At 41.1% G+C, this 18,817-nt stretch overlaps 1 protein-coding gene across 1 annotated transcript in view; it reads right to left on the reverse strand.

The window, feature by feature from the left end:
* Window positions 1–3,994: 3,994 nt before the first annotated feature.
* LOC140931453 (integrin alpha-V-like) overlaps window positions 3,995–18,817 on the reverse strand; it is a 28,684-nt gene continuing 13,861 nt past the window's right edge. Inside the window, exons 11-23 of the mRNA XM_073381266.1 lie at window positions 18,707–18,817; window positions 16,587–16,673; window positions 15,987–16,057; window positions 14,060–14,143; window positions 13,565–13,670; window positions 11,740–11,853; window positions 11,053–11,103; window positions 10,701–10,769; window positions 9,426–9,539; window positions 8,512–8,613; window positions 7,941–8,066; window positions 5,242–5,354; window positions 3,995–4,650 (exon numbers count right to left, since the gene is read on the reverse strand). The exon at window positions 18,707–18,817 is cut by the window's right edge and continues 40 nt beyond it. Coding sequence (XP_073237367.1) covers window positions 5,277–5,354; window positions 7,941–8,066; window positions 8,512–8,613; window positions 9,426–9,539; window positions 10,701–10,769; window positions 11,053–11,103; window positions 11,740–11,853; window positions 13,565–13,670; window positions 14,060–14,143; window positions 15,987–16,057; window positions 16,587–16,673; window positions 18,707–18,817 — 1,113 coding nt within the window. The 3' untranslated portion in view covers window positions 3,995–4,650; window positions 5,242–5,276. The remainder of the gene's footprint in view (window positions 4,651–5,241; window positions 5,355–7,940; window positions 8,067–8,511; window positions 8,614–9,425; window positions 9,540–10,700; window positions 10,770–11,052; window positions 11,104–11,739; window positions 11,854–13,564; window positions 13,671–14,059; window positions 14,144–15,986; window positions 16,058–16,586; window positions 16,674–18,706) is intronic.

The following is an 18,817-nucleotide window of genomic DNA, read 5'->3' on the forward strand; positions in this document are numbered from 1 at the left end:
CTCTCTCTCTCTCTTCAAGGCCCACCCTGAAGATTAGCCACTTTATTTTCAATAGGTTCTACTCCTTCGTTTTAGTAGCCATCATTTTCTCTTTAAACGACGCCGCAAAAAGGTACAAAAATCTAGAAAAACCATCTGACGCATCAGTGCAGTATTCCCTCTGAGATTCGTTGAGCGCAGGGCGGAACATCCCTTTGGCACAGATATTGCTGTGAAATCAGCACCGTTGTGTCGGAACTATCCGGTATAGCGGCACAGATATAATCATTTTAAGGAGTCAGCATGAAAACATGAATAATCCATTATAACAAGTTTTTACCTTTAAGACGCTTTTCTAGTTTTTATGGCAACAAAACTAATAAATCGCCAGTATTACTCATTCTGTCAAGTCTGCGACTGCAGTATCTCTACAAAAACACAACCAACTCCTTCCGAACTGCAGCGGCCTAAAGAAGTAAACCAAAGGAATTGAAAGCCACAGGACGATAGGAGTGAAGGCTTTGTTGCTCCCCCCCCCCCCGCTGTTTGCAGCGCGCTTTTCATCTCTCCCGCACCTACCTGATTTAGGTCCCAAGAGAAATTGAAAACAATGCTTACAAAAAATTTTGGAGGGACAAGAAAGAGTATTATGGTATTTTTCAAAAGGCCTCTTTATATAAAACACACAAAGAATCTGCATTTAGCCTCGTTTGGAAAGTAAGAGTTTACCCTCCTCCCCCCAGTCCCCTCCACACACCACCACCACCACCACCACTATGAATGTAAATGACGGGAGGATTCATTGTGTTTTTTTAAATCCTTTATTCAGTGACTACAATTAAGCATAGGCTTTAATACAAAAAGCAGATAAATACTCGCCTTTCTACTCTACGATTTATAAAATCAATTCAGTTTTATTTCAAAATTAGTTTAACGCTGCCTTAAAGCTTCTCGCAGCCGCTATTGCTATTGGAACTTTTCAAGAGCGACATACCCAATTTATCATATAACCACCAACGAAATACCCATGTGAGCTTACGCGCTAAAAAAATGATGTCTTCAAAAATAATACATATAACATGTAAAGTTCACAAGTTAAAAGATCGCCGTTGCTATGGCTAAATAAGAAATCGTGCCTTTCGAAGCAAAAACAGCCAGTGACGGCAGACGTTTCTCCTCGCTCATCGCCGCTGAGGGACGTTTTGCGGCGATGAGCGTGGGGAAACGTCTCCCCTTCGCAGGCTAAAGCGCAAAGAGAAAAAAAGTATATTCAAATATATTACCGTGTAAAATTGTTTGGCATTTCATAAGTGTTTAAAAATATTTCACAACAAAAGAAATTTTTGTGCCTCCGCGCCGCCGCGCAATATCCTCTATAACTATTACCAAAAATACACTGCTATAAAAGCTTTTCGCAGGCACTATGTATTTAAAAAGTACAGTATTTCCCTAGCCGCGGAGCCAGAACGAAAAAATCTACCACTTCACAACAGCACTTGTTTGATTGACTGATTTCAGCTTGTAAATGGCAAACCAGTGGCTAGTCAGCGCCCCCTCCCCCCCGGGGGGGGGTACTCAACACAGCGGACTCACTGATGACCATCGGGTTATCAATAGACAGATGCTCTCACTCGAAAAACCAGTTTGACGAGAGCAAACAAGATTGACTGTTCAGAAGTCCGGGATGAGGCATATTTAAAGGCTTGACGCCATTCAAGATGGGCCTAAGTTTTGATCAACGTAGGTTTCTGGGAAACTGCCCACCTACCCCTCCCCTAACTCAACGTTAACATTTGCTTCTCACTTGGGGGAAATGTTGGGTTAGGGGAGGGGTCCCTAAGTTTCTCCTCCCTGATCAAGAAGAAGACAAAAGACGGCTCTCCTCACAGGTTGATAGCGCAAGAGACATCCCGAACCCACACGCATTGCTACGTGTCGTTCAAAAAGGGGATCCCCAACAGGGTTCTTCAATCCCGTAATCCCGAGCCGAAATTTCGTGCGATCCCGTAATCATGATGGTTATATTTAGCATCCCACCTGCGACTCCTACTAGCCCCGAGTTTGCTTGAAAATCCCGAGCTTCAAGTAAGGGAAGTCCCGGATCCCCAAAAACCTTTCGGGAACACTCCTATAGACCTTTCCCGCATTAGGCTCCAGTGAGAAAACATAAAGAAATAAGGACGAGGCTCGGGTGGACAATTTCATGAAAATCACTGTATTTTGTCCACCCGAGTCTCGAGTTGGTGCCTTTGTTTAAAGGGATGTGGGAAAGGTCTACTGGCTGCCTGTCAGAGCGCATGAAAAGCAGCAGTCACTGGTTTGGTTTATACTAGATTAAGAGTATAATTATCCTATGAATTGTACGTCTATAAATGTACTATTTTCTCTTCTTCAGTCACCTAACGTGCATTTGACTTCTACAAAAACGTTTATGCTAGACAGTTATTGCAATAAATGCTTAAATTAAGAAGGCATTGTACCCACACGTGAAGTTTTATGAACTGTTCTGGTAGTTTTGCAGCGATTTTTGGTCTTAATGAAACAAATAAAAACTGAAAGGGTTGGACAAACGACTTGAAAGAAGATCAACAGGATTGCCCCATGTACAATTTTCCATAGCGTCTAGACTACACGCACTCTCCCATTTTTTGGCGAGATTGCCACGATCGATCACTGAGTTCGGAAGGACGCCATCTTGATATGAAATGGCGCGCGAAATTTAGGGAGGGTGTCAAATGCCTGCGGAGAAGACGGTTGGAGGTGATATCGTCGCCGCGGCGTCGTGAAATCAGCAATCGATTTCAACAAGCTCGGCCGTCTAAATAATTGTAAGTATCACTGACTTATAAACTTGCTAACTGAGTAAATAAGATAAACAAACAGTTCTATCAAAGCCTAAAGAGGAAATGAATTATTGAAATCTCTTAATTTAGATCATTTTTATCATATACTACTCACAAAACGAGACTTTTTCTTTTTGAGTATTTTTTTTTCTGTAATTGCAGATTACAGCTACCAAGTTATTATAATTGTCGAACTGCACCTTCAAACATCTTTGGATCTTTACTGCTTATTTTCGAACATCTTTGAAAAACCTTCCAAAAAGTCAAGAATACCTGCCCTCCTCACCCTCAAAAACCCCTCATGAATTCTCGCATGGAGGAGGAAGGGGGAGTATGTACACTGAATTTAATTTTATAAATACTAAGGGAAAACATTACACCATACAAAAGGCTACCGAAGGGATTTATTGTCACTCTTCAATCCCAAGAATTTCGTGCCAAGGAGCATTAAGTTAGAACGACATTTTCTGTCCCCTTAAAACTGGAAGTACGGTTGAAGAGAAAAGTGTTCACCAGATATCTAAACTATTATTCAAAATATTTCTCCGTTTTTGATTGGCTAAAATCCCACGCATAATTCATCGTAAACAAGCTATTGCCGACCAAATCTGAAAGAATTTTGCGATATGTGGACAATAACGTCAATCGTGAAGCAAAATTGACAGATTATTGAACCGTTAACCGAGAAGACCTGGGGACGAGATTGAGTTATTTTGGAAGCGACTACAAAATGGCGGAACGTTTCACGAGGAAGTAGGCGAACTATTGGCTAAAAACCTAGCAAGAACAGCGAAAAGACAACTCGACGGACGACATCTGCTATTTGAAGAATATTTGCAGACCCGAACAACCCTTTATCTCCTAAATTTGCCGATAAACATGCGCTATCGAAGATGAACTTAACACCGATGGAGGTAAACCTGTTTTAGCTTGTTTTTAAACTAGAAGTTATTTTGAATGCTCCGTAGTTTGGGCTTATTCGCCACTTGCACATCTCCCATAATGCACCTTATTTGCCCCCCCCCCCCAACCCCCCCCCCAATTTTGCATAACCTTTGTTTTTCATTTCCCCTGGGTATTAGCCGTCCCAAGAACAATTGGAACAGTGCTTATTCAGTATATAAACACCAATGAAATACACGTGAGCTTTCGCGTGAAAACTTGATATCCTCACATGTGAAAATATCACCGGTGCTATGGCTACATAATTAATCGCGCCTTTCAAACCAAAAAACTATTAAAGTGAAATGGTTTGGTAGTTCTTTGGTGTTTATATAATAAATAGAACATTACATGGCCGCTTGGAGATACGAAATTTCTCTTCTTGTGTTGAAAAAATATTTCACGAGTGAGCGCAGTGAACGAGTGAAATATTATCCTCTATTTATGCAAAATTTTGGGGGGCAAATAAGGTGGAGATGTGGCGAATGGGATAATTCCTAATTAAAATGTTTTAAGGACTAATTTGCCCCATGTACGGGAATCCAGATCCCGGAATTCAGGAAATTTTTGCTTGTGGAACAAATGGCTGGTGAAATCTGAATTCTTGGGATTTGGAATCCGGAATACCGCTCAAAGAATCCGGAATCCAAGTTCCACTGACAAAAAATCCGGAATCCAGTAACTGGAGTCCAGAGTCCAAGGTGTGGAATCCAGAATTTTAAGACTGTCTTGGATTCCCCTTACATGGGGCGAAACTAATTAAAATCAATTATTTTTTATTTTTATCCCTGTAGAATCTTGAGACATTTTCCTATTGGACGTTGGCCATTTCAGTGGTATCTGGCCCTGAAATATCCTTTATTTGCTTGCGTTTGAAAAACCCAAACTGGAATGTAAATGAAAAAAGCAATAAACTACACATGGACTTCAACAACAGCATGCGGCCTGTAACTAAGAAAAAACACATAACAAGCACTATTTCTTGCCTATCAAAAAGCTTAGTTTTCTAGTAGAGAAATCATATTTTACCCCTCTACATGGGTAACTTATATTTAATGGGTTTTACTTTTATTTATGTCAGTCTGCTCACAAAAGCTAGGTGCTCCAAGATTTACTCTCTACGTGTTAAGCAGTATACGGTCAATGGTCTTAAGTTCCTGTAAAAGGTTTCAACGCATTGAGTCTATGGGGGGCCATAAATGGTAAAAGTTATTGAGCAGGAATTTTTTATGTTTTAGAAAGAAGTGTGTAACGCAACAGTCTCGAAATCGTCACACAATGTTTTTGTAACTGGAGAGTTGCGTTTCATTTTCCTCGACCCCCTAACAACCACTCTCAACAAGATTTTGGTTTCCCTAACTACATGTATAGCAAAATTTAAATCTAAATTATTATTTTTTCTGTTACAAAAAGCGTTATACAGCTTACACGTTGCCCTTGTTAAATAACACTTTTATACTGTTACGTTTAGCGTTACATTTGTTCCGGGCGCTGCTATGTTTCATTCAAGAGTTAATTTGCTGCCATTGGAATGTTCTCTTCTATTGGACCCGAGATATCCTTTGCACGTTTCCTTTTGAAAAATCCACACTAAAGAAAAATGCAAGAATTAATCAAAGCCTTGGTTCGTGACGGAGAGTGCAAGTGTGACAGAGAGGAAAATCGTGACCGAGTCGTTGATAGATAATTGGTGCAGATAATTGGTGCAGTGACCAATAGAAATAGGAGCCTCTTTGCATTTCTTTTAGTTTTCCCTTCACCTTCTACAGTTTTACATATACGTTTAGTGCTTTTTTAAATTAGAGTTTACGCCACCCTAAGCCTGGCTAAAATAGGAAACGTCGCGGATAAATGAAATGTTAGCCTAAGAAAACCACGAACGACGTCTGAGGAATGGGCGCAGAAATTCCATACTGATGACGTGTCACAACCTAGAACTGGGTAGTGCTTCTCCTTGAGTAAAGCAAATTTCCCTCGCGGCACGACCAATCAGAAGCACTACCCAGAACTGGCTAGTGACACATGATCAGTATAGATTTTCCTACGCTCGTTCTCGAAACGTCATTTCACGGGGAAATGGTGGCATCGCGAAACGTCGGCTGTTTTCTCAAGCTAGTGAATTATTTCCAAAACACACGTTCCAGGCACCAGAATATGTAACTAAAACAAACCCTTTTCCCTTCTCATGATAAAATCTTCTCTTGCACTTTGTCGACTCTTGAGGAAAAAGGTTTCTATTTGCGCTGCAACGTTTCTTAGTTTAGCCAAAAATCATAACGAATTTGTGGTAAGTAGGTTAAAAAAACTCCGTCGATGTGCTTTGGTAATTTAAGAACCTTTCCCTTAACCTTGTGCAAGTTAATAAGAGCACATTGTGCATTTATTTATACAGGTGCTCCGATCATTACTGATTTATCAAGTTAGTTTAAGTGACGTCGAACCCTACTAATAACAGTGCTGTAATTTACAATGGTGCTTAAGTTTACGGTGGTGGTTTACATCATAGTTTTGTCTTTACAGTGGTGCTTAATAAGCGCCTGTGTGTCTTACGGAAGATAAAAGGCTTGGTGCAACACAAGAATGATTGAGATCATATGTATGAATGTGGTTCACACGGATGAATATGATTGAAACAAAGTCATTTCCTGTCATATACACTAACGTGTTGAATGTTGTGCATTGACGAAACAAACAAACAAACAAACAAACAAATACACAAACGAACAAACCATCAAAACAGTGGCTCAGATTTGAGTATGTCGCAATGCTTCTTAACATCACGGCCCTTTTACCCTTTAAGTCCTAAGAGTGATCAGCATCAAATTTCTCCTTGTAATATCAATGCTTTGTAAAACAGAGTGGTCATGAGAATTATGGACATGATCACACAAGATGAGTTTGCTTGATATTTTATCAACTCCCCCCTACTTCTGTAGAAAATGAATAGGGGCAAGAAATGAGATTCAAATTTTGATCTTAGGGCTTAAAGGGTTAAGGAAAATAAATCTAGCCCAGGCCTCAGTTGTTCAAAAGCTGGACGGCACTATCCAGTGGGTAAATCTCCGTCCAATAGGCTTCCCTAGCACTGAATAATTATCTATCCTGTGGATAGCGCTATTGAATAATTATCTATCCTGTGGATAGCGCTATTGAATAATTATCTTTCCTCTGGATAACGCTATTTCTGAACTTTCGAACACTCGGAGGTTGATTTAGACTGTTCTGCCAAGTCTTAAAGTCAGGGTTGGCCAGGGTTTTAGGGTATACAGTATATTGGGGTATTTAATTTCAGGTATACAGTCTTTTCATGCTTAAAATTGGGTATAAAGTATTCCCTCAAGACCAATTTTGGGTATAAAGTATACCGTGCTTTTCTTAATTTTGGTATTTTGCACGAGTTTTAGTATAATTTTTAGTATATTGGAAAGTTTTTTTTCAGGTATTTTGGTATTCCACTTCCCCACCCCCCCCCCCCCCCCCCCGGGGGGCGACCCTGTAAAGTAAGCCTAAACCTTTAATGGATCCTCTTCGCGATTTAAAGCAAGAATACACGTAAAAGCACACATATATACTCGAAATAGCAACCAGTTTTCCTGGGAAAGTATGGGTTTGAATAATTGCATTGACTCAGATTTCAGTTTTTATACGTCCAACAGTCGAGACATCACCAACATAACATCCTGTTCATCATACACCGAGCTCAACAGTTACTATCTTCCATTATTCTTTATAAAAAACGACGCACTCGGTGTGGAGTCAACAGGATGCACATTGTTGACCATAACGGTCATCGTAAGGTCTCCTATGTCTTAGCTCACCATAAGCTCCTTCGCTGCTCAGGGGTTCAGCCGCTGACCAGTGTTGTGGGTATAAATGCCTTTGAATTCCGTATGGTCTTGAGCGTTGTTCGTGAGAAAGGAACGCGTGACAAAGCCCTACATTTGCTGTGTCACGCTCGGCTGCTCCACGACGCGTGTTTCACTTTCTTCCTGTGTGGGTAATCACCTCTCGCCCGCAAAACAAGAACTAACTATTGATCACCCAGGTTTTAACAATTTAAGCCTTGACATCAATTAAAGGAGAAAAGAGACAAATTGGCTAAACGGTTCTTTTCTTTGATGAAAACCTCAAATCTGTTTTTTACCTCAGCACTGGGGGACCACAGAATGTACTTACCTTGTATAAAATAACTATCGCCCCAGCCAGCAGTATAACTCCGCCGAGCACAGACAGGAAAATCACCCACCAGGGAGTCTTTTTCTCTTGAGCCTCGGTTTGCGCGGGATTTGCTGTTGTTTTGATCTGCAAAATAAAGCAAATAGCGATACGATATTGAAGAATTACTTCAGCTTTAGTCGCTGCTTCTAGGAGACAGTTTCAAGAATCAAAATGGTTTCACATAAATACCGTAATATAACTTTTTCTCCTTACATTTTCGTAGGTTTCTGGGAAGCTGCCCACCTACCCGTCCACAAAGCCATCATTTTGCCCTAAGTGAGAAGTAAGTGATAATGTTGGCTTAGGGGAGGGGAGGGTAGGCAGTTTCACAGAAACCTGAATTGATCCACCTTTTCCTTTGCTAGTGTGATTTAAGAACTTTTCAGGCGCAAAAAACCAGCCTTTTTTTTAAAAGCTTTTTACACTCAAATGGCTGCGAATTTCGCTAGCTTCGTTTTCAAAAAATCGGTTAGATATATGTACCCTGCTTTAACAAATACAATACAATGATGATGATGTCTATACCAACCGTTGCTTTGTCGTTTTTTAAATCTGTTTGCGTAATTTTGTCCTGTGTAATTTCCAGAGATGCACTTGTTTGGAGGACTACTGCTCTTGGCGGATCAAGTTCCTGGTGAAAAATTTGAAAAGAGATATGTGTCGTAAGAACAACAGATAACGTTTCCACGCTCTGGGTTTGTATTCATTGACATATTCTTCAGACAGGAAAGCAATAGCAATCTATCTGGAATATTTTGACCACATCACAACACAACAACACCTCCGCTCATGCATCGCACTTTTTAGTACTTTTCAAAAACGATCAAATGGACTGGAAATTCCTGCGAAAATTCCTCGTCGCATTAGGACGACAAAACCTCCTACTGGGACGTTTTATGAAGACGCGAACACAAGACGATGAATTTTCCTGGCTTTTTTTGAACTCAGTTGGATACAGTTCAACTTCGGACACATTCACCTACATTTGACAAATTGAGCAAAGCTCAAAAAACGTAATCAAGTTTCGAAGAATAAGAATATTTTCAAAAACATTTTCAGGCTGCCGTCGTGGTCGTCGTTCAAACCTTTCACTTAGAGAGTTCATGATGGAGTCTCGTGTGTGGTCCTAACTTTTGATCCGGAGGGTTAAACCCTATGGGAGGGGAGGGTCACTGTGATCATGCACTTAATCTCTGCTCCCTGAACTATAAGAGGAATGGGTACAAGCTTTCGGCGCAACGATTTCTGGGATCGCTAGGGTGGACAAGCGTGACTTATGATTGGTCGATGGTATTCACGGCAGCCATTAACCAATCACAAGCTGTGGCTGTCCAACCAAACCATCCCAGAAATCGTTGCGCCGAAAGCTTGTACCCAATCCCCTTTAATATAGTTTCTGGAGTGAGGAATAGTAGGAACAATACCACGTGACCGTCATCAAACCTTGAGCAGCGTGTTTTGCCAAAGACGGAATGTCATCTTGATCTCCACTTTATCGTCCATCTTTAACATTCCCAGATGGCACTTGAACTGTTTGCAGGAGGCTTTTCGACAATCCTGGAATTTCACAGTAACACGATCATTAACCAATTTCAGCATGCATATCTCCATATTGTTCTCTATACATTTCCTGTGCTACTGACAAGGGGAATTTACTAAACAATCAAGAGCTTCAACACTTGGAGATCATTCCCTTTAATGACCACTCCAGAAAATACCATAACATACCATAATGCTCTTTGTTTGTCACCCCAGAATTTTGCATAAGCATTGTTTTCAGTTTCTCTGGGAGCCATTTTAACTCCAAAGAGAAACTGAAGACAATGCTTAAAATTTTGGGGTGAAAATAAAGAGCATTGTGTTATGTTATGCTATTTCTGGAGGGGTCAATTCCCATGACATTAATGTTTGGGTCAGGGAGGATATTATAAGGAGAAATTACATGCCATTGACTCTTATGCCCCGTCCACACGTACTTGGAGAAAACAGTCACCAAAAACGCATCTTTTCACAAACGCTCTCCAGAGTGAAGATCGTTGAAAACGGCGGCTTATCGTTTTCGTGTGGACGGGACGATGATATCATACAGTGCATGCGGTGCAAGCCATGCAATCGTTTTTCAATCTTTTTAATGTTTCCGTGTGAACGGACGAAAACGATTCGAACACTCTAACTGTGGAAATGTACTTTCAAAAATATCCGATAATGTCTGGACGAGGCTTTAGGGGATAAAGGATTACCGTAACTTGGCAACAATAGGGAAAACTTGTCATTACAAAATGCATACTTCTGGTTGGCAAGATGGTTAATGAGGGGTAAATAATATGTAAGCTCTCTACTTTTTAACAACGCATTGCATACCGCAAATCGTACTGAAATTTATAAATGAGAGGTAGTTCTTCTCTGCCTTTTAAATTTTCAAACGTAAATTGATGCAGCTCGTTTAAGGACTAGTAAGAAAATAACCGAAAAAAAGATCTGCCCAACGCCTATATAAGTATGCCCATATTTCTTTACGATCCTTAGCCGTTGGGTAACGAAACCAAATATTATAGCCTACTTCGCGGGTGTTCTTATTGCTTGTCACGCATTCCTATACAAATGACAAGGATCGTTGCGTGACATGGCGAACCAACGTCTTTGAAGAAAACTAATGGCCTGAGGAGATTTTTACGCCTCATATCCACCACGAAAAGTTAGTATACACAGTATACTCACCAGCAGCTCTTCAGCGTCACGTCGTCTGCGAGACTTGACTTCGTCCTCTACTTGATTTGTGTCATTAGTCTTCAAATAAAGTGAGAGGAAATTGAATACAGGATTATGGAAAACATTGTTGATGAAGAGAGCTAAATGCTTTAATAAGCCGTAAATCCTCTACTAAGCTAACCAGGGAGGATGGATAGAGGGGACACAGACACTTTTCACATGCACAAAAGTGTTGCGTCAAAAAGCTATAAATTTTCTACTCATATGGTCAAACGTCTGTAAAATTTCAAAAGAGAATTTCTCCGAAACTGTTAACTGCAAGGCAAGATTTTCTGCTGATTAGAAATCAGGGCTGACTTACCTTAATGTCTAGAAGGTTGACCTTGGCGTCACACACCCCGGCTCCCTGAACCTGCAAACAAAAACGAGCGCAGAGAATGATTACTGTAATTCAATACAATCATTCGCTCAGACTAGATGAATAAATCAGGGGTTACTTGTACTAGAGAATCGAAAGCCAACTGGGACAAGATGGTTTGTGCTCAATTACGGTGTAATCACACCGTATGCCGTTTATAATAAAACACAAAGATGAAATTTCACACAAAGAAACAGTTTATTCAGGAGCCGTGTACAAGGAAGTAGTAAAGTTGTATCTTTAACATAAGCTTTACTTTAATTTTTTTCACAACAGGCCATATCAGATGGGCCCCTTGATTGCATACTGCTGCACGTACTTAATGAAAATGAAATTGCCGTTAACAACTTGCTTGAAAATAGCAAAAGTATTTCCAGCAAGAAAAAAAACAAGTAAACAAACAGACAGAAAGACAGACAAAAAACGAACAGTCTATGCCAATCGCAATGATGAGATATAAATCAAATCACAAGTACCGAAAATATTTAGTGCCCATTCTAAAATCTAGATCCGACAGTTCTGCATAGATTGAGTCAAAAGGGGTTCAAAATTCGCCGACGTTCTGAAATTTTCAGTCACTTTCGCTTCAGTGCTGTGGTAAAGTATAGGAGAAATTTAGCTTTTACTCACCTCAATTTGAAGCAGGTAGAGGAGGTAGCTGTCAGTGTTGGAAGATGAGTAGAGGTCTGGATAGGCTATATTTACTACTGAGCTATCAACCACACTCGGGCCATTATTTTTCACCTGTCATTTAAAAAAATGTGAAACTAACGAAAGTCCAAAATACCGCATTTGAACCAAACACAACGCTTGAGAGAGAGCAAAAGAAAAAAAAAACCACAATTCTCCACTTTAGAAACGCACAGGAACCTGGGACGAGTTAACTTTCGCAAGGACTTCTGGGACATTGAATGCAGATTATGTGAACTGTGGAAATACACTGCGCAGTTCACACCATTCCATGTTTCATTCCATTCGTGGGTTAAAGGAGCTGTGTTATGGCAGTCCAGTTCATTTTGTTTAATTTTGCCAATTACTCGCCCTCAATCGCAATGGAACTTAAAGCAAGCAAAGAAATTACATGTAAATGGCAAAATCAGAGATCCGTGACACACAAATATGTCTCCTGAGCATTATTTTTGAAGCTGCAAGCAGCAGGGATCAACTTTGAAAAACTTTTAGGCTGAACAGTTTTCAAATACCCTAATTTCAATCCTTTTCAATCTTCTACAGTTTTGCCCATCCGTGGTATCTGTTGTTTCTGTTGTTATTTTAACCTTCCTTTAAAGTTTTAAGCGGTTATTTTTATGTTTCTCCAAATTTAACGGGCATTTTGTAATTTCCTAATTTGGCTGAATTTCGTGACACAGCTCCTTTAAATTGCAATGGACCTTTTTAGCTTGTATGTTTTGTTTTCCCAATTCAGACCACGTGATGTTCTCAAGGGAATTTGCCTTCCGTCTTTTCATTAGTCAAGCACGCATACGCACGTGCATGCAGTCAATAGGACGACATTTGAAAGAAACAATTCTCTGGGGGAACATCACGTGGACTGAAATGGGAAAACAAAACCTACAAGTTAAAACGGTCTATTACCATGTAAACTTCTGGAACTGTTATTAGGAACGGGAAAAAAATAAGCAAATACCGTAAAATTCCGAAAATAAGCCCTGGGGCTTATATTTTTCAAAGGCCCTTTTGAGGGGCTTATTTTTGGAGGGGCTTATATTCGGAGGGGCTTATTTACGGAGGGAAATTTGCGTCTCTAAATCGATTGGGCTAGCCTTATAGTTGGAAGTAAATTTAACGTTTTTGCTTTGTTTTACTTTGTATTTGAGGATAATTTTCCAAGAAAAGCCCCCTGGGGGCTTATATTTGGAGGGGCGATTTAACGGAGTGTTTTTTTTGCGTTACCCGTTTGGGGGGCTTATATTTGGAGGGGCTTATTCTCGGAATTTTACGGTAGTTGACCTGCGTGTCCACAGTAACTATCCCAGAAAGAATTACGGGACGGGTTTCGGTTCCAGTTTCCCACTCGTTTCTCAAGCGGCAAATCAGAACCTGAAAGTCTGCATTCCAATCCTTTGTGAGTACAAACGGGGAGAGCCTCGTGCTCGTGCTCGTGCTCGTGGGCGAACCGTGCGCGCAAGAATGCACGCATCCGAAGCTTGGCGTCTTACAAGTAGCGATTAGTTCTCCAAGGGAAAAAGGCTATCTTGCAGTCAGGAGCGTAGCGTAGACTAGTTGTAGGCCTGGCTGACTTTTACCTCCACATATCCTGAAAATTGTACTCTTGACTAGTACGCACTAACCTCACCAACACTTTGAGCTCTTATAACAAGCTTTTTAGCTCTAGAGTGATCAAACCAAACATTTGTAGTCCCGGGCCTAGAGGTCTAGGGGCTAACTACGCCCCCCCGGCAGTATTTTTATTACATTTCTTTCAGTAACTTACAAGCACCGTGTGGACCACTTCAGGCCCAATAGACTGGACGTTCTTGGTGACTTCTTCCTTGCTTCTCACAGGCCCTGAATATACCACACGATCTTGCTTCGACGAGCTACATAAGGAGTGAAGGACGCGTTAGGAAAGTTGGTGGTTTCGCCAGAGGAAACAGCCGACATTTTGCGACGTCACCACTGGTTTCCCCGCAACATGACGTCCGAAGAACGAGCGCAGAAATTCAATAATAGAGAGCTTTAGATTCGAGGACGATGCCGACTACTCCGGCTACCACATTTTCCCGCCAAAATGACGTTGGTTCACGCACGCGCACTACTTAGTATTGGGAAAATCTCGTTCTTCGTGGTCGTCCTCGTCTTAGAATCAAAAGCTCTCTAATGATGACGCGTTACTACCCAGATCTGGGTGGTTCTTCTGACTGGTAAATAATTTGCTTCATTTTGATAAAATTCGTGAAACATCTCCTGTAAGTTCAACAACTCTTACCCTGTAACTTCGAGATCTGTTTCAAACTTGACCTCAACGGGGAGTTTCTTCGTGTTGTCCTTTGCATTAGCATCCACATCTTGACTGAAAAGCACAAACCGACAAAAGAGACTGTAAACTCCCGGAATAGAATTCTCACAAGGTTTCTCGTAAAGGGATTAAAGCCCTCTGAGAAACGAGGATCTTCAGTCCCGTAATCCCGACCCGAAATTTCGTGAAAATCCCGGCCGTAGTCCCGATGGTTGTTTTGGCTTGCTACTTCCAAGCATACTTTCAATCCCGATTATCTCGCCCCGGTTTTGCTTTAAAATCCCGATTCCCTAGTTTAAAATACGGGAAATCCAGGATCCCGTGGCCTTCAAGGACGGGAAGAAAGGATGCAGGAGCACTGGTGAGAGTATCTGCGTCCTACCAATGTGGCCCGGTTTCAAATCCCGGCGTCGACTCCATATGTAGGTTGAGTTTGTTGTTGGTTCTCTCCTTTGCCCCGAAAGGTTTTCCCGTCTCCTCAAAAACTAACTTTTCTAAATTCTAATTCGACCAGGAATTTTAAACGAAAAACCACTATGAGTAGGTGCTCCCTCTAAATCGTTGTTATGTATTTATTTATTTATAATGTATTTAAAGTAGACTATATAGCAAGGCTGCGTTCAAGCGACCTTTTTACCGATACGGCGGCCATATTGAAGTAATTCGATTTACTGAGTATTATAGGATGCCCAGGGGGCATGAGCACATTTCGTTTGTATTTTCGAGCGCCTTTCGGGACATTTTTTCTTAAAGTTTTCTTAGAATAAGATTCTGAAGGGAAAAATCCTCGTGCCGTGTTTGGATGTAATAATGATCGCCTTTTTCTAGTTTAGTATTAGAAATACGGAATTTCACTGTATATTTCTCTGGAAAAAGGCGATCATTATTTTATCCAAACACGGCACAAGGATCTTTTTTCCCATTAGAATCTTATTCTAAGAAAACTTTAAGAAAAAATGTCCCGAAAAGCGCTCGAAAATACGAACGAAATGTGCTCATGCCCCCTGGGCATCCTATGATACTCCTTAAATCGAATTAATTCAATACAGCCGCCGTATCGGTAAAAAGGTCTATTAAACTTATTCTGGAATAGTCTTATCAAACAAACCAATTTTGCATTTCATATGTACAGCCAACGAAGTAGCCACCCTAATTATTCAGGGGAGACAGTCCTGGTTTAACTGAGAATGGAGTTAACGTGCTGAAACATAACCGTCTTAGCCATTTTCTTTTCGCGACGAACACACAAGAAACTTGTTAATTCTTTAACGAAAATATTTGTTTTTATCGAAGCAGCTACCATGGTTACCACCACACTGGCTGTGCGACTGAGGGCAGCAATGTGTCAGGATTTATAATTGACCTCAAATATACTGCGTTAACAATCATCTTGGTCACTACAGTAATACTATTCTGAAGAAGAGACGATAAGTGCCTTTCAAGAGTACAAAGAAGCAGCTTGCAGTGCAAGTTGTGCTAGCCTGCTTAGCAGGCGCCTGGAAGTATAGTGAGCTTACGCAAAGATCTTTTTGAGTGACGCACATCTCCCGGAAGTGGATTGTATCCATTCTTGGGCAGTTGTTTTGTCCAAATTTTCGGTCAAATAACCTTTATGAGACTATAGACGCTTAGCAATACAAATTTGGAAGGCTTATCGCAAATTAGAAGAGAATGGGGTTCACTTCCGGTTTACGTGCGTCGTTCAAAAACGTCTTCGCGTAAGCTCCCTAATCTGTCCCACTACTTCCAAAGTAGTTCAGAACTCGGACAAGATCTTTGCCGTGACGAAGCAGCAGCGTTCCACTCGAGCTTGCGCTCGCAAGTATGACCGCTGACTGGAAGGGCGTGGTGGTCAACTTTGTTTAACTGTTAATTAACTAACTAAATAAAAACGCACCTTTTTGCTTCGATTTCTAGAACGAAGTTTTCCCTCACTTCTCCAGGTGAAAATTTGATTCCAAATTTTTTCTACAAGTAGACAGCAAAATAAAATTGAGCAGTCCGCTTGGCGTGATTTCGAGTAAAACTACGCAAAAAAGAGGAGTAGCACAAACACATTTATGTCAAGAATACTGGTTCAGGTTCCTTAAAATAATAATAATAATAATCAATGATAACAGCCACCTAGAAAGAAAACACGGTTAGATGTGAATTTGTTTCCCTAAATAATTCTGAGCAATATTAAAACTGGACAGTTATCGCGAATAAATAATGACCTTGGGCACTCGAAGAAAAGTGATCACTCGTCTCTTTTAGTGTTTACTTTTTAAGAGGCAGATCATTACACGATTCTGGGAAACTGTCCACCTACCCCTCCCCTAAGCCAACATTTTGCCCTAAGTGAGAAGTAAGTGTTACTGTTGGCTTAGGGGAGGGTTAGGTGGGCAGTTCCTTAGAAACGTATAATCATCCGACTATTTCCTGTCGTCTGTTGTTAGGGATGGCAAGGATAGACGTGGATCGAAACTTGAAACAAAATTGCACAATGTTGACTTACTTGAGCCTTGCCCTGAAGTGGATTTCCAACGTCACAAGTGACGGTCACGGTGCCATTGTCTGGAATGCTTCTATCGCATTCAACACCCTTGAGGGAAAAAAGATGACGGTAAAGGTAAACAGTCCTAATTTTACGTCGGTAGCTTGAAATAGTCATCTGACTAACACGCCTGCGGTAGACGGTGTGCTCGTACCACCCCCCGCACCCCCTTCCATCCGCACTCCGTTTTACGGGAATTTAAAACTACTTTAACCCTTTAAGCCCTAAGAGTGATCATCATCAAATTTCTCCTTATAATATCAATACTTTGTAAAATAGAGTGGTCATAAGAATTACGAACATGATCACACAAGATGAATTGCTTGATATTTTATCAACTTCTCCCCACTAATCTCGGGACCTCCCGCAGGACCTCCCGCACAGAAGGCCGGGCACGAACCAACTGGGCTAATCCTTCGTCCATTCCCAGATTCATTAGGGAGTTTAAGCAACGACGCCGGCAACGACAGCGAAAGCGTCACCCAAAAGCGAATTCGCGCTGCTTCAAAGTTCATCACTCTTATTGCAATTCTTTAAATTTTCTAATCTTTTGAAAAGAAAATCGTTGTCATGTGTTCCCGTCCTCCTTAAAACGGAAGTTTCCCGCCGTAGTCGTGCAGTGACGGCAAAGAAATGTACAAAAAAGCCTGATGCACGTGCAAAGTTGTTGTTTTGCCAACCTAAACCTATTGCTCTTTTACCGTTTTCGTTGCCGTCGCCGTTGCTTAAGCTCCCTAATTACCGTTCTCTTATTCTCTATGTACTATAGAGTAGTACCAAACTACCTTAACCCTTTAAACCCTCACATCAAAATTCAAATTCTCATTTGTTATCCCTATACGTTTTTCATAGAAGTAGTGGGGAGAGTTTGTTGAAGTATCAGTAAGATTCATCTTGTGTGATCATGTCGTTAATTCTCATGACCACTCTGTTTTATAAAGCAGTGATTTTACAAGGAGAAATTTGACGCTCATCACTCTTAGAGCTTAAAGGGTTAAGGCGATGTTCACATTATACCCGACAGTTTTTGAATGAAACGAAAATCATTGCAGATAGTGCTTCTGTTCACGCAAAAAACGGGGATTTCGGGACCATTTCTGAAACTCACGGGGCGAAGCAACGCCGGGCCGATCTCGAAAGTGGATCGTCACATACCGAATAGGTTTCGTCTACTCTTCGTGGCAGTGTGAACAGGTATTCGGAAGGTAGCGGAAGCAAATGAGTATATTATAGAGCTTTAGATTCTGAGGCGAGGACGACTAAGAGTACGAGATTTTCCCAATACTAAGTAGTGCTCACGCATGAACCAGCGTCATTTCGGCGGGAAAACGTGATAGCCGTCGTCATTCTACTACCAGTTTTAGCGAGAATGTAGTGGTGGGGAGTTATCAAAAGTAAGCACTTTTATCATTTTGCTATCTGGAGAGGGCTTAACCTCGTACGGTGTAAATAACCGTGCTAACTTTTTTGGTGAAAAAATGTAAAATGAAGCTTTCCTTTTTTTTTTTGAGAACACGCGCAAAAAAACGTTAAGTTAAATCTTTGTAGTCGTTCTCGTCCTCAAATCTAAAGCTCTCTAGTAAAAGCGAGGACTGGAACCGACTGAGACGGAAGTTAATATTCAGGAGTGAGGACTGGGATTTAGGGCACCAAACCCTCTCGGCCAACCGCTCCGGTACGATGTTCCGTGTGTGTGTGGATGACTTGACCAGAGAAACTGCCCACCTACCCCTTCCTTAAGCCAACATCAACACTTACTTCTCACTTAGGGCGCTTTCCATTTGTCAGAACTGATCAGCCAGACCCTTCCCTTCGTAATGAGAATTTCACTATTAATCAAAACTATCCAGCTAGATCAGGCAAATCCTAAACAGTGTGTAGGAAGGAGATGGTTCTTCAGCAAAAAATCCCTGGAAAAAGCCGATTTCATTGTCAAAATAACTGGTCCGGTAATGGTCCGGCTGGCCAGTTCTGACAAATGGAAAGCGCCCTTGGGGTAAAATGTTGGTTTAGGGGAGGGGTAGGTAGGCAGTTTCCCAGGAACGTAAAATGATCTCATAGCCTAACAGTTATCAGAGTACCTGATCAGGTCCAATGTAGTTCAGACTTTCCGGGTGCTTTAACTTTATCACGGCAGTGTATGCATAGTCCTCTGCCTCATTTGAAACGGTCATCTCCACTGTGAAGTCCCT

The sequence above is a fragment of the Porites lutea genome, chromosome 3 (assembly GCF_958299795.1).
Source record: "Porites lutea chromosome 3, jaPorLute2.1, whole genome shotgun sequence".
Classification (NCBI taxonomy): Eukaryota; Metazoa; Cnidaria; class Anthozoa; order Scleractinia; family Poritidae; genus Porites; species Porites lutea.